At 40.6% G+C, this 25,783-nt stretch overlaps 1 protein-coding gene across 3 annotated transcripts; it reads right to left on the bottom strand.

The window, feature by feature from the left end:
* Positions 1 to 1,660: 1,660 nt before the first annotated feature.
* Positions 1,661 to 25,567, bottom strand: scn1laa (sodium channel, voltage-gated, type I-like, alpha). 3 transcript variants are annotated; one of them, XM_058622831.1, is made up of 27 exons: positions 25,225 to 25,567; positions 19,998 to 20,311; positions 18,403 to 18,521; positions 18,127 to 18,216; positions 17,905 to 18,033; positions 16,428 to 16,519; positions 15,540 to 15,752; positions 15,378 to 15,441; positions 15,114 to 15,255; positions 13,242 to 13,448; positions 12,595 to 12,864; positions 11,607 to 11,978; positions 10,893 to 11,025; positions 10,572 to 10,810; positions 10,306 to 10,479; positions 9,867 to 10,223; positions 9,233 to 9,712; positions 7,904 to 8,036; positions 7,454 to 7,608; positions 6,604 to 6,777; positions 6,383 to 6,505; positions 5,402 to 5,671; positions 5,227 to 5,283; positions 4,601 to 4,738; positions 4,412 to 4,516; positions 4,034 to 4,304; positions 1,661 to 3,938 (listed from the first exon to the last, which is right to left on the bottom strand). In XM_058622831.1, exons 2-27 carry the CDS (start codon positions 20,256 to 20,258, stop codon positions 2,746 to 2,748), a joined length of 5,961 nt encoding a protein of 1,986 aa, XP_058478814.1. In that variant the 5' UTR covers positions 20,259 to 20,311; positions 25,225 to 25,567; the 3' UTR covers positions 1,661 to 2,745. The 3 variants fall into 3 exon arrangements, with proteins under 3 accessions (XP_058478814.1, XP_058478815.1, XP_058478816.1); XM_058622832.1 differs by lacking the exon at positions 25,225 to 25,567 and adding an exon at positions 24,417 to 24,496; XM_058622833.1 differs by lacking the exon at positions 11,607 to 11,978 and having other exon boundaries at positions 25,225 to 25,563.
* Between the last annotated feature and the right edge of the window lie 216 nt (positions 25,568 to 25,783).

Below are 25,783 nucleotides of genomic sequence, written 5' to 3'. Positions count from 1 at the left end.
TAGTATGATTAATAATTATTATTTTTTTAGTTTTATTTTTTAACAAAGTTTTGTCACGTCACTCAAGATGATTTGCTTAAAGTCATACGTTCATGAGTGCCTTCGCTATCCCAAGAGACTCAAGAAATCAATATAAGACCATTAACAGTTTGAGTGCTCGTTACATTTTGTACAAGAAGTGGACACTGATAGCTTCAACATTTTACAGGTTCTGAAATGACACTAATGCTGACTGTGGTTTGGTAGATATCAGCACTGTAGCTAGTCATGGAGCTCATCACGATCGAGGATGATATTTAATGCCTGATCTACAGTACGTGTGTGGTTAGTTCTTAAGATGTTTTGAGATAACATCTGAAAGCCTGGTATCGTAACATTATGAACACTGCTCATCAACATAATTCAACTATAATGATACAATTATTGCCTGTCGCTCGCAATGAGGCCAGAGACCATACAGTAAGACAACGGCTAAGTGCTTTAGTATTTGATAAATTAATCATTATTACATAGGAATTGTAACCACTGACAACATAAGGAAATAAGCATGTGTCAATTTTCCAGTAAAAAAGAATAGAATAGAACGCATATTTGAACATTAATATTTGCTATGAATTTGTAATACATTTCAAACTTCTAAAATGCCATTTGGCATCACTACATCAAATATAGTACTAAAAAAAAAGTTAACATTTTAGACTAGGCTATAAAGCCAGAAAGGGAGACTTATTAAAAGTGACTCTTTTCACGGATACAATAAGAAACACAAGGGAAACAAAGCAAATGCATTATGTTGTCAAATATAAAAAAATAAAGCCTCTATGTCTCTGGTGCTCTTTCTGTCCATGGAAGGGGGGGGGGTGTCAAGAATCTAAAGAAGAAGGAAAATGTTATTTCACGCCAAGACAAATGAAGGACAGAACTGGTGACAGGCTCAAACCCCTGACAATGTTATTAATGATTAATGAAGCTCATGGGTCAAAAAGTAAACCAAACATAGGAGACAACACGTGGGCAATTAGTTCCATTAATATCTTTCTTATAATCCACCATTAACCCTATTTCACTCGGACCTCGTCATATAAATAAAAACATTCTAGGCATACTTGATGTACATGTTATCTTTATTCTTATGGCTTTCCAATAAAATGGGTTATAGCAGTCTTGCATGCAGTTTACTTATACACCACAAGCATTCTGTATTTGATTGATGGGCGATGTTCAAAGTCTGTTTAATCAAAACATTCTCTCATAATGCACAACGTACAGTGTAAGTATTGGAAGTTGTAATGACATGCAAAATATACTCATATTAATGGAGCTATACCTTTATAACATGGAACAACAGATGGAGCTTTTGGTTGGAGGTCATGGGAAGAAATAGCAAAAGTAACACACCTAAATGCCCTTGAAAAATGTAAACAGAAGTAGAAAACAGCCAAGGGCATATGAGATGTGTGACGCCATGTCCTTAAGATAATCATTCAGAATATTTCATGCCGTCTTTCATCCAATTTAGATATTTATAGTGATGAGGATTGAGAGGTAAGCTGTGTAAAAATATTTTACAAAGCCCACTAAAACATAAAACGTTAACTTTCTATTTCCAGATAACAGTATTCAGGTGACCTAGTCTTAATTGTCCTTAAAGAACAATTGAGCAGAACACGGAATACATCTGCTTTTATATCACATGGAATACAACTGCAATAATGTTCTACAAATTCCATAATTTCACAATCCTTGCAAAATACATCATCAAAAAAAAAAAAAAAAAGATGGGAAAAGTAGAGACCTGGAGGACAAATAGACAATTTTACCAATGATTTACCTCCTGCCAAGCAAACTGCCAAAGGTTTGTGGTTAAGCGAGATAACTTCTAACAGGTTCACTGAAAGTTTGTCAACAGCGAAGGCTTTTTTCTTAAAGATTCAACTTTCAGCACATTAATGATAAAAAAAAAAGAAAAAAGTATGTGCATAATAACCAAAATCATAAGAAAAATAGCACTCATTTACATGAATGATGAATGTGCAAAGTATTTCTGCTGCTCTGACACCGATACTCAAATATACCGTCCGTGAGTATGACTGGATTCATGTGGACCACAGACGAAGGCTATCGGCCATTTTGTGTAAAAACGTCCTGCAGGTCGGTTTCGTGAGGCTTGATGGACATGGAGCGAGCCAGACGGAAAACAGAACATGAACATGCACAATCACCAAGAAACCGTCCATGCAGGTCTGGGACAATTCCGACGGTGTCTCTAAGATTGCGAGCCTTAAAGCAATCCTTCTCACGCTAAAGATCACCCCCTGACAGAACGACCCTTTTGAAGAGTAAAAAAAGTGTATAAAAAGTCAATTAAATAAGCTAGGAGTTCTTAAAGTAATAAAACAGTGAGTGATATAACAGTAATCCGAGACACATGAAAGCAGAACTAGCTGCAGTAGAAGTCAAAGCGATAACTAACGTGTCTCTCAGAACACTTTGAGAAAAGTTGCCCATCATTACAAACAGTTCGCCTGGCTCTTGAACGCAGCCAAAGTTGTCCCTTTACAGCCTGAATGAGCAACTTTTACATTTAGGCACCTAAACCTCAAGTAAGCATGGTCACTTTGGCATAGATATCCACACTGAGGACGGAAGAGAGGCCAGAAGACGACTTAGTCACTTTTTAAATGTTGTAAACATTTTTTTTTTTGTCATTCATTAAAATGTCTTTGTTGCATCGCCAAGATTTGTTTATTCATCTTGGTCTCGGACATCTTTGCCCACAACCTCCTTTTCACTTTTGTCCTTTTCATATTTGTTTTTTCCATTTGTTGTCACACTGTTACATGACGACTGAGAGGCAGTTGAAGGTGCTAGTTCACTCTGATGAGTGTCTTGATTTTTTTTTAGATCGTCCTTGACGACAATCTCGTTGTCAATGAGTGCTTTATCCTTTTGGACGACATCATAGGATGTGTCTGAACGCTTGCCGGCCGCAATTGCCTTAATATAGTGCCTGAAAGCTCGCTGGATGACGACGGCTGACATGTCCTCCTGTTTGCGACGTAAGGTGGTAGTGATGGGCTCGTAGGACACCTTGGAAGGGTTGGAGGCCATGAAGCGCTCCTCCATCTGCCCCCTGAGGACATCCATCTCGCCACCCTCCCCTAAAACACGTTTAGTGAATGCGAACAGGATATCCAAGCAGTGAATGCGTTCGCCACTCACCATGGGTAGATCCATGGCGATCAGTTCAAGCCGGTTAGGCATGGCTATGCGTAACGGCGGCTCCAAAGCATCTGCAAATTCTGCCAGCTTGTTGTACTCCATGAACTGTGTCGCATGAGGATCAAACCTTTCCCATACCTCATAAAACATTTCGAAATCATCCTCGCTTAGTGGGTCCGCGCTCTCCTCGGTGGCCACGCTGAAGTTTTCCAGGATGACTGCAATGTACATATTCACCACAATCAGGAAACAGATGATGATGTAGCTAACAAAGAAAGCAATCGCCACAGGAGGGTTTCCACAGTCTCCTACAACAGAACTGCCAGGATGCTCCTTAGTAGGGTCACAATCATCTTTGTTTTTGTTGAGAAGGGGAGAAAGGAGGCCATCCCACCCTGCCGAGGTGGTGATCTGGAACAAGCAGATCATGCTGTTGCCAAACGTCTCAAAATTGAAGAGGTCATCAATGCCCGCCTCCCTTTTGACGTAAGCAAAGTTTGACATGGCAAAGATAGCGTAGATAAACATCACCAAGAAGAGCAGGAGACCAATGTTAAACAGGGCAGGAAGTGACATCATCAAAGCAAACAAAAGTGTGCGGATTCCTTTGGCGCTTTTAATCAGGCGGAGGACTCGGCCGATCCGAGCCAGTCGGATGACTCGGAACAGTGTCGGCGAAACGAAATACTTTTCTATCAGGTCAGCAAGAAACATACCTAAGGGAAGAAAGCAGCATATTTTAAACAAAACAAAACAAAACAAAAACTACATACAAAACATGTATACTGACAAACTGAATGATGAGACATACCAATGATGGAGAGAATGACGACGATGAAATCGAAGATATTCCAGCCGTTGGTGAAAAAGTAATGGCGGAGAGAGATCATCTTCAACAAACACTCTCCAGTGAAGATGGAAATGAATACGATGTTTATGTAGTAGAGAATGTCTTCCATTTCGTCTGACTGATCGTCGGTTTCCACCATCATTGCGACCATGTTGAGCCATATCAGAACCATTATTACAATATCAAACGCCTGTTTTGTTGTGAAGTCAAAGATGTACGCTTGAATCTTGTTCTGAAACAGGTATCAGTGTGGCAGAGGAACAGAAAATGAATTTCAGATGCCGCGACATTACTATAGATCAGTGATGCAAACTTGAAGTCATGAATACAGTGACATACTGATGGTCTCGGAATAGGTTTTTGTGGTTTCTTTGAGCCCAGCTTTTTCATGGCATTATAGTATTTCTTCTGTTCCTCAGTCATGAAGATGTCCTGACCTCCAAAGTAAAGAGGGCACGAGAGGAATGTTAAATCACAGGAAAAGTTTATATATATATAAATGTATTTGGCAGCCGATTTGATACTCATCTTTTTCTTCTGCTGATTGAAATTGTCTATGATGACACCAATAAAGAGATTCAGTGTGAAGAAGGCCCCAAATATGATGAACACAACAAAATACAGGTACATAATCAGGTTGATCTCATACTCAGGTTGCTCTTCTTGCTATAACGGTGACAGAAAGTGGACAAATTAATATCATTCAGTTGGTAGTTAGTACTCCACTACATGCAATTGTTTCTCATAATCTGCTTGTAAATGTTATTCTGGTTTTTTTGTCTTCTGCTTGTGTTTTAACTGTGTAAATGTGTAACTGTGTTGAGTGTTTGCTGCTGTCTATCTTGGCCAGGACTTCCTTGGAAAACAAGGGGATTTTCCTGGTTAAATAAATAAATGCAGGTGTGATTTTATAGTTCCCTAAATTCTGGAGGAAGCAAACAGTTCTTGAAAAGAGCTCTGGTGGAGCTAAACTAGACAAATAATCACACCAATAACTCATCAAACAGCTACGTGTTTCATAACTGAAACATTTCACATTAAGATTACTTAGCTTTCACAAAGCCCTGTACACTAGTGATGCAATGTGCCATGTCAATGTCACAATACGATGTTTCATTTAACAGAAAGAACAATAAATGAAAATGTGAAATTACATTTGCTTGCGAGTCCACGGCAGCAAACATGATTTCCATCCAGCCCTTGAATGTAGCCTTTACAGAAATAAACAACAGATATATTATACTATCCCTTTAATCATGAGAATCATTTCCAACCTTTCACAAATTTATCAAAATGCACGTTTGCAAACGAAACGATTAAATCGCTTACCACTTGCAGCAGTGCGAGATAACCGGCTCCAACATTGTCAAAGTTGATTTTGTGAAGTCTCCAGCGAGTCCCCGGCTGTGCTTTGCAATCCGTCACGTTTTTGACCAGTGACGTAGGGAGAGGCTCATCTGAGGTTTTGTTAGTACAGTAGTAGTACTTCCCCGCAAATAAGTTGACGCCCATGATGCTGAAGATGAGCCAGAATATGAGACATACCAGCAGCACATTGAAGATGGAAGGAATGGCGCCGAGCAGGGCGTTAACAACCACCTGCACGTCCACACACACACACACACACAAAGAAAAACAATGTGCAGAGCCCTCAGAATGTAGCCTGCAAGTGATACACAACACAGTATGCAATGGAAAGAGAAGGAAAATCACCATCGGCTCATCAGAGAGCTCTGATAAAAATGATGACTGCATGGTAAAGCCGGGGAAATAATTAAAATAAGGCATAGTTCAGTATGCTCCAGTATATGTCTACATGTTTTAAAGCCATGGTTCCCAACCTGGGGTCCAAGCCCCCCTTAGGAGGGCGCCAGAGATCACGTGGTGGGGTAACGTGTGAGGTTAATATATTTATATTTGTGCATCCCAATCAGACACTCTACTGGATAATTAGAAGTCAGTATCACCCAAATAAAAATTATAATTTTTCAATTTATTTATTAAGCTATTTATCACCAACACCTGAAAAGAAAACAAGGGGCCGGATACTGTGGATACTTTTCTCTGGACAGGGAAGCGAAATGGGGAACTTCAGCTAAATGAATTATGTTTGCTGTAGTATATATTTTACATATTACACCTTTAATAGCTGCAGGAACATGAAAGAAGAGGAATGCTTAACGCAGATGCGGCACATTTTGGGGGGCATCTGCTGCTGCTCTTCTGGATTAATCTGTGTCAGTGCAGTGAGCCAACAGAAGGCAGTGCACCATGACCTAGAATAGATTGAGGAAACCAATCCTTACTTACCCTCATGCCCTCAAACCGCGACAACGCTCTCAGAGGCCTCAAAGCTCGCAGGGTTCTCAAAGACTTGATGGGACCGAGATCAGAATATCCCATAGCAGTGGCCACCAGGCTGACCAATGACACCTGGAATGAATGCACAGATGACAAGAAGCAGAACAGACAGATCATGTAACTGCAATGTTGTTTTTGGATGGGACAAAAAACCTGTGAGCAAAACCTACATCAACAATGAGGAAGTCCAACCAGCACCAGGCATTAGTGAAGTATTTGGCAAATCCATACGCCACCCACTTCAATAACATCTCGAGAATGAAGATGTAGGTGAAGATTTTGTCTGCAAACTCCAACACAGTTTTTATGGTCTTCCTCTTCTCAATGTAGACATCTTCAAATGCCTGAAAGTAAAAAAAAGGATGCAAATAAAAAAGGATGCAAATGTCATTTAGTGCTAATGTTTGGTTCGAGGTACGATGCTAACAAACTTAGCTGCTGTCATAAAGTCCATTTTTCTATTTGTCAGTGTTTGTGAGACATACTTCTGCCGAAGAGGTTAAATTCTTTCTTCTTAGGTTTGTAGAAGAGGCAAAGGAAGAACCCATGCCTTTTTAGGAAGAGATCAAATTTAGGGAGGTTGATAAAGGAATTTCCCTTTTCTCAACACTGTGGGATTTTCACAATATGAATTTTTTTTTAAAAAACACATTCATAAAACAGATGAAAGTTGGTATGAATCCAGAAAAATAGCTGGATTTTAGTGTTGGCATGTCTTGAGGTATCAATTTCTAGTTTTGGTATGTATCTGTAGTCATTTTCAGACATATACTCCACTGCGTTCTCACATGAGCTGACTTGGACATTAAGTGGAGATTACACATGGCAGCCTGCAAGAGAATTTTTTGGAGGATATCCGGAGCAACCTCTGCAGACATTTCGTTCACACATACAGCCCCTTTTGCAGAATCTCAGAAAACAGCTTATGTTGGTGCTGCTCAGTGATGGGAACTGTTGTTTCCCATTTGTTGAGGTAAATGTATAACGTTGTGTAACTGAATTATCCCCACAGAGACTGACCAGTGCTCCACTGCTGAGCAGGATCATGAAGATGATGAAGCTCTCAAACCAGTTGTGCTCCACTATCCGGAAACAGGTCTTTCTTAGCGTCCACCACACCTTCCACCATCCCACCTCCACATTCACCTGACAGCACTGGAACTTCTGCACGCAGTCTGCATCAAGACAAGAGAGAGATGGTGATTTAGTCATGACACCTGGTTAATGCTGCAGTGTGTAACTTTGGGGGACTTTTGTTGTTGTTGATGTTATTACTGTGCCCCTGTTTGGCCTTCGTGAACAGAAAGGATGTTTTCGAATCTGAAAACAGGTTCTGTGAATCCTGTTAAACTGCTGAACAACTCTGCAACACTTTTTTGAGCAGCAGAATTCGCGTGGAACTGATTGGCTTTGTTTGCACTGAAAGGTTATGGCAGGCTCAGCAGTGGCAGCAGCTGTGGCAGTGTTCACCTTCAGGAAAGCAGCCGTCAGGATCCATAGATTCTTCAAGTTCAAAGTCAATGGACTCTCTGCCTTCCCCGGGTGGCAAACCATCCACTGTGCTGCCCTCTGAGGAGCTGAGCTGCCCGTCGTCATCTGCAGTCTGTGGAAGAAATTTACATAAAGCTAGTCTTAGAAGAGAGGTACAACAGAGTCATTGCAAATGTAAACAAAAACAAAGAGAAGACACATTTAATGCACTCCATCTCGCGATTATTTATGTTACTTGGGACAACACTTATTATTATTGACATACAAATAGTTCAAGTTTGAATCAATACATATATACATATATACATATATATATAATTGAATAATAGCTATAACAACATTTTACAAATCTATTACATATCAACACAACTACTTTCTGTATGAAACATAAAAGGCCACATGTTCTCTCCTCCAGCCAGTTGTTGTATGGCTTTCTACAGGGTGTGTCTGCTAATAGCTGTTGATGAGAACAGCTCGAATGCCTTACTGGAGAATGCAGGAGCACTGATCTGTCCTGGGACCGGCTAATGCAGTGCAGAGAATGATGTAAGCATGTTACTGTGAGCACTGAAGTCAATGTGTTTGTGTTACCATCCGTACAGTCTCTGTCAGGAGGGCCTCATGCTAAATTAGCATTATGAAACCGAATATTATTATTATTATTATTATTATTATAATAACTATTTGTGAATTATGAAATATGAACATCACAAATTCATGGTGATTCACCGTGAAGATCATTTGTGAATTATAGGTATCCTTGTTGGAGGACGCATCGCAAATATATTTGGTATAACAATGCCATAAAGATTGAAAAATAAATTGTTTTAAAATAAAACTAAGGGAAGAATGTACTTTCACTGATTCAGTATAAAAACACAATGTAAATGAGCCGTGAAATATTTGGCAAGTGTTTTAAATTAAGTACATTAAGAAAAATATAACACTGCAACAATTTATGTGGGCACTTTTCCCCACTTTTCAGGGTAAGAGGAGGGTTTTCGCTCACCAGCACTCAGACTTAAATGGCACACACTGTACTGTAATCTGCATGCCAGTATTTCCTTACATAAGGCCTCTCCTCACTAAAGTGTCATGGTAAATGGGGTCTTTAAGGGAAACATCACGTTGCACGCTTATAGCTTTTTGTCACGTTTCAAAGCCACTACTGAAACACTAAAATCCTTAGTCATGCGTCGCACATTATGGACATTAGTCTGCCTGCGACGGACTTGGTTTCAAGGGTTTATTATCACTTACAGTCAAGGCGAAAAGATCGATCACACCAGTCCACAAGAGCATCCTCACCATATGGAATCCTGCTGGTTCAGAAGAGGCACTGCTGAAGTCCTCCGTGTTGAGGTTTTCAAAGTCAGACTCCCCCACAGCAATAGGAACCGTGATAGTCAGACTCGGATTGTTGATGAAAGACATTATAGAATCATCACTCTTGCTGCTGACTATATACTTGTCTCCAGTCTTGTCCACTCCAGTCACATCCCCATTGCCATTCTTTGGAAAGTCTTTGATGGTGTGGTCGGGGACACCGTTTGGTCCAAAAGGTTTCTGAAGCTCATCAAGCGATTTGTCCTCAGCCTTCCTTTTCTTCTTGTTCCGGAGACAGACACTGTTGCAGCTGCTGCGGAGTATGGACTTGGCAAAAGCGATTCCTCTGTGAATCCGGGCAATGGCAATCTTCAGATTGTTCGTATCCCTGTCATCCTCTGTCGCTGCCAGGTTGTCGGCACTAAAGGAACTCAGCAGCAAGGCCAGGAACAGGTTCAGCACCTGGTAGATAATAACAATGCTTAGCACAAGACTGATGATAACAACACATGCAGCTATAAATCTGTGTCTAGGGGCTTTTCTTACATCCCTCATTATCATTTTCTAAGAGTGTGTTAATGGACTCATGAAATGACAAAAAGAGATAGTGATGTACCACAAGGTTTCCAATAACCATGACCATCATGTAGACAATGATGCACATGGGCGTCCCAGCCACCTCCATACAGTCCCACATGGTCTCTATCCACTCTCCACAAAGCACTCGGAACACAATGAGGAATGAATGGAAGAAGTCACTCATGTGCCATCGGGGCAGAGTGCAGCTGGGTGAGATTTTACACACACAGTCATTGTATTTTTTTCCAAACAGCTGCATGCCCACCACGGCAAAGATAAAGACGATGATAGCCAGAACCAGGGTCAGGTTGCCCAAAGCCCCCACTGAATTGCCAATTATTTTGATTAGTGTGTTTAGAGTGGGCCATGATTTGGCCAACTTGAATACTCTCAGCTGTAAAGAGAAAACAAATTATATCATGTTTCCGCACTTAATACGCCGTCACGAATATTGGAAATGAGACATCTACACTCACCAGTCGGAACGATCTCAGAACAGACATGCCACCCACTTTTTCCAAACAAAGCTCCATCATGCTTAAACAGACAATGATTCCGTCAAAAATATTCCACCTCTCCTGGAAGTAATGGTATGGATCCAGCGCAATGATCTTGAGGACCATTTCCGCAGTGAATATACCAGTGAAAACCTTCATTAAAGACAGGAATTGGCCATTAATAAACACAATACCTATTTTGCTAAATAACATTGACGTTTACATACACACTACAGTCCACTGACCTGATTTCCCACTTTCAGCATAGAGGAGAAACGCCCAGTCATTGGATAATGCTCCATTGCCATAAACAACGTGTTAAGTACGATGCATATGGTGATGGTGAGGTCTGCAAACGGGTCCATCACAATTAGTTTAACCAGCTTCTTGATCTTCAGCCATGCTGGACAGCATTCCCAGATGAGGAAAGTGTGGGCAAACTTGTTCCAGCAAGCAGGACACTTCTGCCTCGACTCTTCAAGCTCTGATGCACAAATGGACAAAAAAACTAACATTAAATATCCATGATGCAAATATGTATGCCACGGTCGGTGCAGAATACCCACCCTCCATTGTGCTGGTAATGACACTAGCTGTGCTAAGAGCTCTCTGTCTGGCCTCTGGGCCATCAAGGAAGTCCATATACTCCTGGTTTGCTCCTCCACTGGCCTGTCTGTACTCTGCATCAGTGGTATCAGCCTGAAGGGTAGAGATGATAGTTACAGACCCAACTTTGTGAAAGAAAATAACAAAACACATTACAATGGGTGCACACCACTGTACTACTTGATTACATAAGGATATTTTTTTTTATACTATGAATGTCTCTGTGACAACTTGGCACGATAATGTCAGTCCTGGTCTCATGGTCAGAAGCCACAGCAGTCATAATGGGCTGGGAAACAAAGGTGCAATGGCAAAAAGCTGTTTTTATTTGTCTGAATGCACATTAGAACTAAATGCACCACTGCGAAGAATTACAATTACAATGGCCCCTGCATGAAAGGGCATCAGCAAAAACACTACAACACTAAATTAAACAAATAAACTGAATCGAATGGCTGCGTGGAACACAGAAATCAATTTAAACCATTGTGGTTTGAAAAGTGATTAGCACTAATGTCGAGTACAGTATCACCTATGTGATTTCTTGTTCTTAAAAGTGTGACTCAGACAAGAAAACGACAGACAGAGAGAGAGAGAGAGAGAGAAACAATGAAACCAAGGCTACAATATGCAAATAAAAACAGGGCCACCTGCACTTGACAACCCTTTCTTACATTGTCTGTGATGGAAGCCATATCCACTGTCACTTTAGGCAGGTGGCGCCTCACAGGTGATGATGGCAGAGAATTCCCACCCACCAGGGACACTACCCCATTACAGTCTACTGAGCTGTGCTTGATCCCGCTGGCTGGAAAAAGGAGATGTGACAAGAAGCTGCACTGGCTCATGCTGCTGCTTCGTCGCTCAAACGCTCGGGGAAGAAAAACAGAGCCTCGCTGATTCAGGTTGTCCTCAAAAATACTGTTCTCATCGTCGGCAAACTCATTCTCCGATCCTACGTCCTGTGTTTGGCTTCGAAAACTGAAAAGGCTGGTCCTGCTGTTCCGTCTCGGTGAGAACGGCGGTCCACGAAAACTCAGAAAGGACTAGAAAAGAAGTATACTCTTCAGTGGGTACACGACACGTGCTGTTTGTATAGAAGCATGGACGGGGATGACGACGACTGACTGAGCAAACGAAAAAGAAAGAGTGATTTCTGTGATGAAGCGAGGACAAAAGCAAAATGATGAGGATGGTGATGATGATGATGATGATAATAGATGGTGAGCAATTAAAAGACATTGCAAATTATCATGACTTACAATGATAAAGTGGATGATCATGATGAAGATTAAGATTAGGATGCTGATGAAGATCATCATCGTATTGATGACAAACGCTGTATGACGGAAAATGAAAAATGCATCTTGATGATGTTCATCCGTGACAAGAATAGAGGCTGATGAGGACAGTGAAGAAGATAACGATGTTGATGATGCTGGTGACGATACCGATGAAGATGATGATGATGATGATGATAGAAAATAAATTGTCATGGTGATAGCAGTTAATCAAAATATTGTATTAAGCCTAATTTCATGGCATGAATGGGATCACAAAATGAGTTAGCAACTCATGAAGGATGAGGAAAATGAGCAAAAAAGCGTGGTGAGCATTTACATGTACTGAATAGTGTTCGTGAACACAGTGATTGCAACGAACCTGATGTGCAGGGGAGCTTTTCATGTTGTAGTTGAGCAGGTTTGCATCCACAGAGAAGCGGCAGCGAGCCTTCTTTATACTGTCCTGCGACTCCGATTTGGGGAATTTCTCATCAGCCCCTTTGCCCTCCTCCTCCTTTCTTTTTTTCCGCCTGTTGCGTCTCTCCTTGGCACTTTTAGAACTGAGCTTGGAGGTTTCAGAGGAGCTCTCAGTGCCGCCAGCTTTGTCACTGGCCTGCCCAGTGTCAGTCGCAGCTACAGTTGCTGCTGCCTAAAAGAGAGGAAAGAGAGGTCAGCGGAGTTGAGCATTTGGAATAAATGTGTCCCATTGCTTTGCTTTTTTCTGACACTGTGGGGAACACATGTCCTGACTGCATTAGATATTCTATTGTCGATCAGTGACACATTTCTAATCTGTTTGCTATCAGTACGCGCGTATCTTTAAACGTTGCACCAAGCCAGAAAATGTTCAATTGCGCTACAAAAACCTAGACAAGAAGACAAAAGAGTGTTATTTGTAGAACGCATACACCAAACATACTGTATACTATGATGTATGAAATCCTAATTATATAAACAGCGTTGGTAAAAGGTGCCGTGAGTGCTATGATGTGAAAATAATAACATATATAGGCAGCCTCTGTGCACCTGATTATCCTCTTGCTGTTGTTTCAGCTGCTCCAGCATGGCCTGATACTCCTCCTCCTTCTCCTTAGCCTCTTTAATGGTGGCTTGGCTCTGCTCCTCGTAGGCCATGGCTACTACAGCCAAGATAAGGTTGATCAGGTAGAAGGAACCAAGGAATATCACCAGCACAAAGAACAACATGTACGGCTTCCCTGCTGCTCGCAACGTCTGGAAAAAACACAAACAATCTGGTCTGAGCAGATGATTTGTAATGACTCGTGCAAGCTCTAGTAAGCTATTTGTTTGGTAAACTATCTGTTTGTCCACCTGTTTGGTGTGCTCAGTATATCACACATACAGTACATAATTAAGCAGACATATATCATGCTATTGTCACCCTCAGGTCAGATTATGGTCAAGTGTCCAGGTCGTTACTGACAGTAAATGCAACTCAGTTTGTGAGATAACAAGGATTGGGGTAAATATGTGCAGTTATATCATGTTTCTATATCATATGCAGTCGACTCTTGGTTTGAATATGTTGTCTACCAAAGTCAAAACAAAACAAAACATTAAAATACCAATTATCACTGTTCCAAAATCTGACCATGCTGACACATAAACAGGGTAATAACACACACACACACACACAATATTTGCTCATTGGACTTCTGTTTGCTTTCCGTCTTCATGTTACAAAAGCTAAGCATTGGCCTTTTCATTGAGGGCATTCACACGGTGTTTGCCTGAGTCATAATGGGCCTCATCTTTGTTCATTTTGGCCAAGATGCACCTGCAATTCATCTCCAGTGTTGTTTGAACAAGCCGCTCAAAACGCTCTCCCATTAATACAATATTGTAATATGAGACTGCTTTGTCTTTGACATAGCCCCTCCTTAACACAGCAAGTACTGCCCGATTATGTATTCTGAAAAGCAGACTTAGACATAGACACAGCACCCCGTATGATGGATGAGTTAATACATGTTTTTAAAGGGTCACTTACAAACCAAAATAACCAAAGACTATTTGTCTACTCACTCTCACATTCACACCTATGGGCAATTTTTTTAATCGTCCAATCAACCTCTGCATGTTTTTTTTTTGGATTGTGGGAGAAAATACACATAATATCACTCAAGTTTACATCATTAGCTTCATCCCAAACACAGCTACACGGAACCATCAAGACTACTTCATGGAGCGACTTGACATTTAGATAAGGTTTATAAGCAGAAATTCAATACACAACCTATAAAACATGTTTGCGTAAGTGTAAGTGCTTTTAAAAAAAAAAAACTTGTTTGGTTTTCGTAGCCTTATATTTAGCCTTTTATATGGACTTTATGCAAGGGGCTTGCTTCATGGCGGCCACCATCTTGAACCGCAATGTTTCTACTGCAGCCTGAATGGATGTGCATTACTGTCCAGATGAGGAAGAAAAGCTCCACCCACACAGATTTAAAAATGTATGTTTTCAAAGAAACAGTATTATACATATTTGTTTAAATAATCTGTCAAACAAGTGTTATGTAAGCAGTAGAATTATTAAATGGCTTGAATCTTAACTTTAGCAGCAAAGAACATGCTCTCTATACTGTATATAACTAGTAAAGTCACATGGGTTAGCCTGGTGCACAGACATATTGGAAATGCTGTTATAGGAACTCAAAATCACCAGGAAGTTCAGTAAGTCTCACTCATTCAGGACTTTATGAGTTAAAATGAAGGTGTTAAAGGAACTTTCCTGAACATTTAATGGTCTTTTGACAACCTTGAATTCAGCTTGATAATAAAAAGAATAAACTGAAAAGCATTGCGGTAATATTGCAGTAATATTGGTATTATAATGTCTAGAAACCTTCTTCTATTCTTCCTTATTTCTCAGCCTACCTGTTGATAAAGGAATTCCCAGTAATCCTGTGTCATCAGTCTAAACAAAGAAAGGAAGGCCCAACCGAATGAGTCGAAGCTTGTGTAGCCATAGTCGGGGTTCTTTCCCACCCGAAGGCAAACGTAACCCTCTGGACACTGCCTGCAACAAAGACAAAGTCTGTAAAGCACTGAGGGCTATTCACGAGGGCACAATGCAATATATGCAACATACAAACATGTGTTGTCTATCCTGTGTGCAGAGCAGTCAAGGAATAAACATACCCAGCTTCACTGCCATTTCCACAGAGCAGTGGATCTCGCTTTCCTGGAAGTTTATAGTGATTTTCTGGTGGGAAGAGAAAGAAAATCACAGTTATACTCTTTAAGGGGAAGGTCGTGGTCATGACTATGTCGTCGCTTTACTCAAATGACACAAATACTCACCGCTATTGAGTATGAATTCAGTCAAGTTGAAGGCGTCTGTCCCAATATATGATGAAATGTTTCTTGGATTCTTTACACACTTTTGCTTTAAATGACCCATAAATAGTTGCAACCCTATAAGGGCAAAGACGCTTAAGCAGAAGACTGTAAGGATCATCACATTGGAAAGCTTCTTTACTGACTGGAACAACGCGCCAACGATGGTCTTCAGGCCTGCCGGATATAGTGTCATTTATTATTCTTTCATTTTTTTCCCCCTCAAATATCAATGACAGAAATTACAATTACAATATATCTTTAAAGCAAAATTATAAACATGGGGAAATAGTCATTTGCCAGCAACTTTTGTAAATATTTTGCTCTCAATTTTTTACAAAATGAAGGCTATTCATCAAGACACTCACAAAGTAGTAATTACATAGAGGAAAGTGACAGGAAATTAGGATCATGGACTTGTGTATGTGAAACAAATAAGCAGACACTCCTCTGGGACTGGATACATGATATTATGCCGTGATTATCCACAAGCAATGGAGAGCAAATGGCAGTTCAGAGTCTGGCATAGCTGTGCTAAATTTGCAGATTCTTAAAAAAAAGATAAGCAAATAATGGTACAGATCTCACAGAGTAAATATGCAAACGACTGTGTTAATGGCCTCTCACTTGAGATGAGGCCAATGTTTTGTCTCTGTGATTGTGGGATTGCTCAAACAACTCTGTGACATATCTGTGATAAGAAGGCAGACAGGTGGGGTCACGGAGCGTTTTGCATACATGACAGTAGCAAGAGGAAAGGTCATTGGAGGAGGAGGAGGAGGAGGAGGAGGAGGAGAGGAGGTTCAGGTGCAACGTGCAAGAGACTAACATGCACTTGCTCCCATGGCTTACCTGGTATAACTGAAATAGCTTTGAAAGCTCTCAGCACTCTGAAAATGCGAATAGCTGAAAAATTGCCTAGGTTTACAAACTCTGTTACATACCTGCAGGGAAACGTACAATTACTATGACATATCAACTTAGACAACACATGGATCATCAATGTCAACAGTGCAACTGTAAATGAGCAACATTAATGTACACTGCCTGGCTGGAAAAAAAGTGCCGCCAACTAATAAAGAGGGTCACACACACACACTGCTATTTTGTTGGACCGCCTTTAGCTTTCATTACGGCACTCATTCACTATGGCATTGTTTCCATAGGCTTCTGCAATGTCACAAGATTTATTTCCGTCCAGTGTTGCATTCATTTTTCACCAAGATCTTGTACTTATGATGAATACTTCACCGATTTGCTTTTAGCTTTGTATTACTAGAATAGGAGTTGTATTTTTGAAAAAGTGTGCTTCCCAATTGGAGAGTGGAGAAATATCTGCGTGCCCACCAGTGACACTTGGTCCGAGCCTTGAAACTGCAACACTAATTCCGCACTTTTAAGACCCACTCGTAGGGGGGCGGGAACTCATTCCCAGAATGTAAACAGTGTCCGCCATCTTTGCTAACAGTTACGCTAACAGGACCAAGTGTCACTGGTGGGCACGTAACAAAGAAAAGAAGGAGGATATTTCTCCACCCAGGGGAAACTGAGGTTGGGAAGCACAATTTTTTCAAAAATACTACCGCTATTCTAGAAAAAACAAGGCTAAATGCAAATCTGTGAAGTATTCCTTTAAGGTCTGGACTCTGTGGTGGCCAATCCATGTGTGAAAATGATGTTTCATGCTCCCTGAACTGCTCACTTTTTTTTGGCCAGGCAGTGTATATTTCAGGACACACAGAATCAGATGAGTATAGATTACATAGCAAGAGTAACGACTAACTACAGATGACAAGAGCTCATGACATTCTCCAGATGTTCTCCTGCCACAGGTCTCCTCAGTATAATCTTCAGTTAATGTCTGAGTGAGCTCATGTGAGAACGCAGCGGGAGAAAATCCGGAGAATGTCGGAACCAAATCTCTGGACATTACCTGGAGTTGATGGTGAATGGTGAGTTTTTATAAGTTTGGAACATGATAGGTTTTGGTGACAGTCTATGAAAAGAATAAACATCTGGCAAAGTAGTGGCTAAACATCTGCTTCTTCCTTTCTGCCATACAATCGCAAATAAGTGAGTGACTTATTTTTGTCAAGCTTCATCACTTTCTACAAACATTTAATAAAAAACTGTACATTTTTGAGGGAAGCTATCATTAGCCATCAATGACACATTTGGATTAACAGCGCGTGTCAATAGAAAGACGTACTGTATGTGGGACCGATTCAAATTATACATGAGTCAAAATATAGAATGACACTAGCTTCATCGTTTGATATGTGGAGACGCAGATGTATTTTTGCTTTAATTTGAAACTGAAAGTACTTACGCCAAAATAATGACAGAGAAATCCAGCCAGTTCCAGGGATCTCTCAGAAACGTGAACTTTCCGATACAGAACCCTTGAGCTAAAACTTTAATGAGGAATTCAGAGGTATAGATTGCAGTGAATGTGTACCTGTAGGAAAAATGAAATGTATCAAGTAATATACACGCCTTCCAAACTGTGAGTGATGTGTGTGGTTCAATGAGCAACACGGGGACAACTTACTCCACATTCTTTGCCCAGTCAGGCTGCCTACTCAGTGTCATGAACGCACAGTTGGCAAGGATGGTGCACATGATCACCACGTTGAACAATTTGCAGCTTAAAGTCAAGGAGGTCAATTACTTTGCTGTGGAGTAAACACCATTTGTATACATACACGTCTATCATATCTCAAACAACATAGTTAGAAACCAAAGATTTGCATTCGGAGATTTGGCGGCATGTCGACATCATGAATCACTTATCACTTATCAGATCGATATCTCAACGAAAGGATATGAGTGCACCAAAATCTTGATTGATATTTTTCTGAGAGGGTTGAAAGGACTCAGGAGGTACAAGGCAGGAGCGGCGTTGAAGCGGTAGATGGTCTTTCCTTTGTTTAATACTATAAAAGTCTGGGAGACAAAAGAGACGTAATTACTTTATATTTCAATTAGACTGACTTGCAATATCTAATTATAAATCACTAAACTACAAAATGTCATAATCTTGTAGTTTCTTACAATTGCTAACCAAAAGATTAGTCCTGTAGCTCCACTGATGTCACTAATCACATTTTCTGTAATCCTGATGCACCCCTTGTCTTCCTTTCATCTAATGGCAGGTTTCCACTAGCTCGACTGGACTCGCCTTGGCACGGCACGGCGCGGTTATTTTGCTTTTCCATTAGCGACAGTACCTGGTACTCTTTTAAGTAAAGTCAGTCAGCAAAAGGTTGGAGTGTAGATGCATTATGCCATCACACATTAAGGTGTATTTACAGAGATTTGTTGTTTCAAAATGAATTTGTAGTGCAGACTAAACTAACAGCTGTCCTTTTTACGAATTAAATTAAATTAAATTAAATTAAAATACTTGAGTAAAATAATGCATGTTTTGAGTAGGCTAATAATGTTTTAAGGGGATCATAACAATAGTTGTACATCTAGTTTGCACTAGAACCCTAGAAGCAGTCGTAACGTTTTGTATTTTCTTTTTTTTTATACAATATTTTGTTTGGTTTTTATCTTGACATTTTCCTGCGTTTTTTCACCTTATCCAGTTGAACTGGAAAGATATACAGTTTTTTTTAAATGTCTTTAATTAAACACATGGATACACATAAACATATTTACATTGTATACATAAAATAAAGACCTAAAAATAAACATGGGGAACGAAAAATATGTGCTTCCGGTATGCTCGCTTTTATTTTGAAAGGCTTTGAATCAACTTCCGGTCCTGACAGTGCAGGTCTGCAGCCAGACTGTCTTGGGTTAATCTCCAACATTTAGCAAGGAAATGTCTAAAATCTCATCATCTGAAAGTCAGCGATCGTGAGCGGTGTGCCGGCGGCAGACTGTGTCAGACAGAGTCTGTGCTCCGGTCATGCAGGATGTGCTGAAGTAATCTTTTTAATGAACTGATTCTAATGACACGTCGAACATCATAAACAACTGCTTTACAAGTCACTAGTCACTAGTTTGTGTGTGTCGTGTATAAAACAAAGTCACGGCGGTTTCATACAGACGTGCCGTGATGGAAAACCAATCAAAGAGTCGAGCCGAGCCGGGGAGAGGCGGTACTATATAGTGGAAAAACGCCATAAGACTCAAAGCCTCTAGCTAGGTGACATCACAGCAGTCATTACAGCTGTATGCGGTCCTGGACAAGAGAGTCTTCATTTCAGGGTATCTCTTCTCGTTATCCTCAAAAGGAGCATTAAACCACGCAAAATGCCTACTTAATTTAAATACACATATTCATTCTTCATTCTCTGAAACTGTAATGGAGATTAACAGTAGATTAAAAATCAAACTGCTCTTAATCATGATGGGATTTAATCAAAATCCATCCACTGGGTCTTTACACTTTAAGTGAAACCAACCTACTTTCTGATTACTGTAGAAGGGGTCCAGGTCCTCCAGCGGTGTCGACACCATGCCTTTAGGGATGTCCCTGTACAGGAGAGGGAGCGATTTGCCTGTTCCCAGGTCACGGCTGGCCTTGGGCACATTCTCATCATTGCGTTTTTTCTTCTCGCCTTTTGGTTTCTTGGCGTTCTCCTGAGCGATCCGTCTCTCAATGGCATTGAGGGACTCACGAGTAAAAGGACGGAAGCTGTCTGGACCTGGCGGTACAAGTTGTGCCATTTTTTCATCCTGCACCTTCAGAGTGAACGGCTAGCCTCCAACATGAGAAAGGCCTGAGGGGTGGACACAGATATAAAGCTTTGATTAGAGGTTGATATAATCCTTGTTCTGACGTGAAATATTATTTCACTGAAAACCAAAATGGACAATTAATGCAGCGAACCGTCTGTATTTCTGGCAACAAAGTCCTGCTGACAACGAGGAGGGTGGGTGCGGTTCAATTTCTTGGTCAGAGATCGTCATCTCAGGAAGTGGCACGATATAATGAGCCTCGAGATGACTGTCATGCACATAAATTCCTGCCAGCTGTGGTAAAATTAGATCTAATTATCTGCTGCTCTGAGGATAAAATTAAGATTTGATATGACAATGATCAATTTCAGGTAAGACTCTAGCTCCTCTCCTCCATCCCTCAAAGGGAAGAGCCTGTGCTTCTCTCAGTGCTCTGTCTCAGACTCTGAGAAGGAAAGATCCATTCTACTAATAGGCCTGACTGGTATGATGTGTTAGCCAGACCTATGCAGTATTAAATATGAATGCACTACAGACTGCAAGGCATCTCTGCCCTCTTTTGCCTGTGCTGAGTGTAACAGTGTAATAGAATACTTCCACACGTTGCACTGTGATGCAAGAAATCAATCGCAAACGCACTGATCAATCAGCTGCCCTCAGCAATGAGTTGCACATGTGTGTGATGTAATAGCAGCAACAGAGCGTTTCAAGACACGTCCGTCCACGTGATTTTCAAATCGAGCATACTTAGGCAGAGCATTTATGAGTACAGAAAGAAACAACCCCGGCCTAGTTGTATAGATATCCATCATCAGTGATCTGATTGCATGTGGATAAAGTGGACTGTTCACACCGGGCATTAAAATGTGTTCTGAATGCGTCTCTTGTGACCATGATCAGACTTGGCCTCCCCCGCCCTGGACTCAAATACATGCTGACGTCATGTCTGCTCGTGACTGTACTGACGTGTACTGTATGTGTACGTGACTGACGGACTCAGAAAAGAGAAAAAAACGATAAGGACAAGAGGAGCTCGAGTTGCTCAAAGCACTACTCATGCGGCTGTAACATGAAATAAGATTTTAACCATTACAAAAAAGAAAATAATGTGATGATCAATGTTAATATCACAGCTGTGGATAGTTTAAATTGCTTATGATAATGTAGTGGATCAGACAACGTCAGCTGCAGTCTCTAATCCGTAAATGTGTTTTTCGTGATCAGAACATTCAGGATGGACTGGGACTGGGAATAATCTGCCCATGACTGGATCACAAAGATTGTATGTAGGTGCCGATATTCTAAGGGAAGAGATTATGATATTGTACAAAATAGAATTTTATAGGATTACATTGTTCGGTGGACTTCACTATACAATATGGCAAAAAAAATTATATTATAACAGTAATGAAAAAAAAATCTGTCATTACTGATAATTGTTATAGTAATTGTCAAGTAATTTTAGGTGAATGTTAGAACCAGTTAATTGTGGCTTTAAATGTCTTGGTGGGCAGAAAACACTTACAAAAAAAACATAATAATCAAAAGTCAAAACAGTTTTATACACAGTAGATATATACAGTAGATGAACTCCCTTCTTGATGATGGTCACCTGGTCTGTAAGTTCTATAAGTGAAACTCTATTACATCACACTTAACAGTATACATGCTATGGAGGAGATGTTAATGCTCATGGAAGATACTGATAGTTTGAGCTAGAGAAAGCTGACTTTCACAAGGAATGTGCACTTTAGGCTGCTCTGTCTTCTAACAAGATGAATGCTGCTCTGATGTTCTACAGACATGAACTAAATAAGTCTATTGTGCCTCTACTTTAATGCATGTGGAGATTAACCTTGATAACAGCAGGCTGCTATTAAAAAAACTGATACACATCGTCTCCGCTGTCTAATTTGACTCTCCGAGTGGTTAGCGCTGTTGCCTTGCAACAAAAAGACCCCCGGTTCAACATGGGCTTTTCTGGATAGAAATCTGGCATATCCTCCCCGTGTATGATTAACTGAACACCTTAAATTCCCTGTAGGTGTGAATGTGAGAGAGTGAATGGTTGTTCGCCTCCGTATGTTTGCCCTGCGATGGACTGGCGACCTGTCCGGGATGTACCGCGCATTTCACCCTGTGTCAGCTGGGATCGGCTCCAGCGACCCACGACCCTCACGTGGAGGATAAAGCGGTAGACAATGAATAAATCAATGAATGTGACAGAAATCTATTGACCGAACTGCTGAGTGAGTCATATGCAGTACATAAGCCTTTGGTAACCAATATTCACACTTCTTATATGAATCATCTTATATTAAAATCAGTGTCAAATAGTGTGAGGATTCCACAAAAAACCCTTGTAAGTCCTCACAGAGTCCTCACAGAGTGTGTCACTTGTTGTGCAGACTGTAAAGCCCTTCGAGGCAATTGTGTTTGTGATGTTGGGATATATAAATAACTTGACTTGACTTGATTAAGGATGAGCTATGTTGCTTCAAAAGGTAGCCCATTTGAGAAATTCTATAATGCAGCTTGTAGAATGAAGACAGAAAAAATTGGAGAATACACCATCACTGTGGAAAACCACTTGCAGACTCAGGTATCAGCCCTTCGTGTGAGACCAGAGAGGGCGAACCGTCGTGAATTACACGTTAAAATACGTCACAGCAATCCTCCGAACATTATCTTTCGCACAATATATGAACCATTAAGGACCAGAGTTCAATATATTATTCAATAATAGGCTTTAAATTGTATTAGTGTTGAAGTCTTATTGTTTCAAATAAGATAATAAATGTGATAAGTCAATGTATCATGACGGTTTAGTGTCGCTCTTTGTTACAATGCACTATTATGTTTACATAATTCAGTAAGTGATGGAGCTCATATCTTTATTCTCCATCAAATGTATTGATAAAGTGAATACAGGGGAACAGCGCTGGTACAAGAGTAAGACAACTTCAGTAATTAGCTGTCGGCCAGTGATCTCAAAGTACCACCTGAGGGAATATTGAGCTCTCAAAGTAACACGTTTATCGACAGCGTTAAAATACAGAGGTGTGAATAGGCCGAGCGACGTCAGCTACGGACTCTTCACACGAGGAAGATTTATTCCCAGGAAGATAATCTGCACTCTCATCATCCTCCTCTTCCTCACATAATACTTCACACGCTGGTATAGTGGAATCAGATTAAGATAGAGTGAGAGATAAGGTGACTAAATTATCATTTAATTAATTATAATTCTTTTTGTTGTTACCCTGGTATATACAGTACAGTATTTCTGATTTTCCTCCAAGTACCACCATATGAAGCTCACGTATAGTACAGTTGAGAACCATAGGCGACTGCATTTGCTTGTGTTACAGCGACCTGATAACTCCTGAAAAACCTTGAATACAGGTTCACCCAGTGAGGTCAAGCGGCAGCGATTAACCTCCAAAGAGACATGCATCATTCTCACTCTGTTCCCAACTCACACACAACTTGAGATATGAGCCAACACTTTGAAACTTCAAATAGCCCCACTTCAATTTATCTGCAACCTGTCGGCATCGTGGCCTTGCCTAAAACCGTAACCTAAAATGGCTTCGTTCGTTTCCACCGACTCTCACGGTCTGGTATTTGTTGTTCAAAATCAATGGATCTGGCCCCTGCTGTGTGTGTCAAACACTGCTGACATAAAGAGCCACTCCAGTATGAATAATAAATGTATAATGCTCATTTAAAAAACACACACCATGCATTTCATTTTTAAATATTATTGAATAAATAGCTGATTTTTGCAATAGTCTGCTGCCAAATTGTTCACGCTTTAATTTGATAATAAGAAATATGTTTCCCTTAGATTAACAGTAGCCTGCATTAAATGGAGGCAGTAGGTTTAGAAATTACTTCACATTATTTTTTTATTAATTAAGATAAAAGTTGTTCTGTACAGTATAGGTTAAAGGCGAGAGTACAGTATCATGTGCTGTAGCTCAGTATTAGACAACACCCAGCGGTTGTGTATCGCGAGTCCAACAGGCCAACAACTCCTGCAACGCCACAAACGGTGGAACGCTTACACGGCAACTGCATGGTTATTGGTATGACTATCCACTAATCAGTCGAATCTAAAACAATGCATTCTTTCAAACATACCTGTAAGCAGAGTGATCACACCTCAGTATCTGTAGGCTCCTGAGGGACCAACACACTCACGGCTCTTAAGTGCTCACAACTAATGCTTGCTGCCTCTTACAGACTAGACTCCAGGATCAGGATTGGATCTTGCTCATTCAGGGCGTTGGCAAAATAGCTGATGATACAGTCTTTTTGTGTGTGTGTGTGTGTATATGGGGGCTACAAATTGCCAGGCCACACTGAGTGTGTACAGTCTCTACAGAAGGCAAAAAGGACAGGATGATCCCTAATTGACAACAATCTAATAACAATGCTGGCAATTATATAAGCAGGAAGTCATCTAAGATGGAGTGTGGGCTAATAATTACTGTCACAGCCATTAACTTCTGTTATACATTGTGCCTCATAATTTGCACTCTCGTCTTTGCCAAGAACAATCAAGAGGTTTTTTTTTCCCCCTTTCCCTTCTCATATTAATATTTCCCAACACTGTTTATTAGTAAAATATTTAATGGTATGATAAAGTGTGATAGAGGAGGGTTAGATAGATAGATAGATAGATAGATAGATAGATAGATAGATATATAGATAGATAGGTAGGTAGGTAGGTAGGTAGGTAGATAGATAGATAGATAGATAGATAGATAGATAGATAGATAGATAGATAGATAGATAGATAGATAGATAGATAGATAGATAGATAGATAGATAGATAGATAGATAGATAGATTTTACAGACATTCATCAACAAAATAATTGTAGGCCAATATAATTTGAGAACAGCAAACACTCTGGTACAACTTTAACATAATGCTTTTAAACTCACCATCAGTTTTCCATCCTCGACAGGTGAACAACACTTTGGAAAAATACCGTGGATGAACTTCAGAGTAGGTAATGTTCTTTCCCCTTAGAATAAAGCCTGACGCTTGTCCCGGGCGCAGATCTGGTTATTTCCACGACTTCAACTGAGAGAGAGAGAGAGAGAGAGGGAGAGAGAGAGAGAGAGAGAGAGTTCCATCCGCCCACTGTGTGGTAGAGTCAATGAACTCTGCTCCGCGGATGATGTTCATGAGGAGGGATGTCAGAGATGGCGCGTCGGGCTCAGTTGCGGTGGATGGGCATTTCCGTGTGTAATTGCCAGGATGTTTGCAGTGAGGCATCATAAACTAAAAGCTTAAGCCACAATCATGCATCAAACTGTGTGTGTGTGTGTGTGTAAATGGCATTGGGTCAGAGGGGCGCCTATTTGATCATGTATCCCGGTTATGATACTAAGCTGCTGCAACCACATCTGTAATGCTTTAAAAGTACTTTGAAAGTTGGGCGAGTGACTTATTGCCTGAGATCCAACAACAACACCCATGAACGTGCGCGCGACGCCA

The sequence above is a fragment of the Solea solea genome, chromosome 2, assembly GCF_958295425.1.
Source record: "Solea solea chromosome 2, fSolSol10.1, whole genome shotgun sequence".
Taxonomy (NCBI): Eukaryota; Metazoa; Chordata; class Actinopteri; order Pleuronectiformes; family Soleidae; genus Solea; species Solea solea.
The sequence above is the reverse complement of the archived record's forward strand: the minus strand, read 5'-3'. Positions and strand labels throughout refer to the sequence as shown.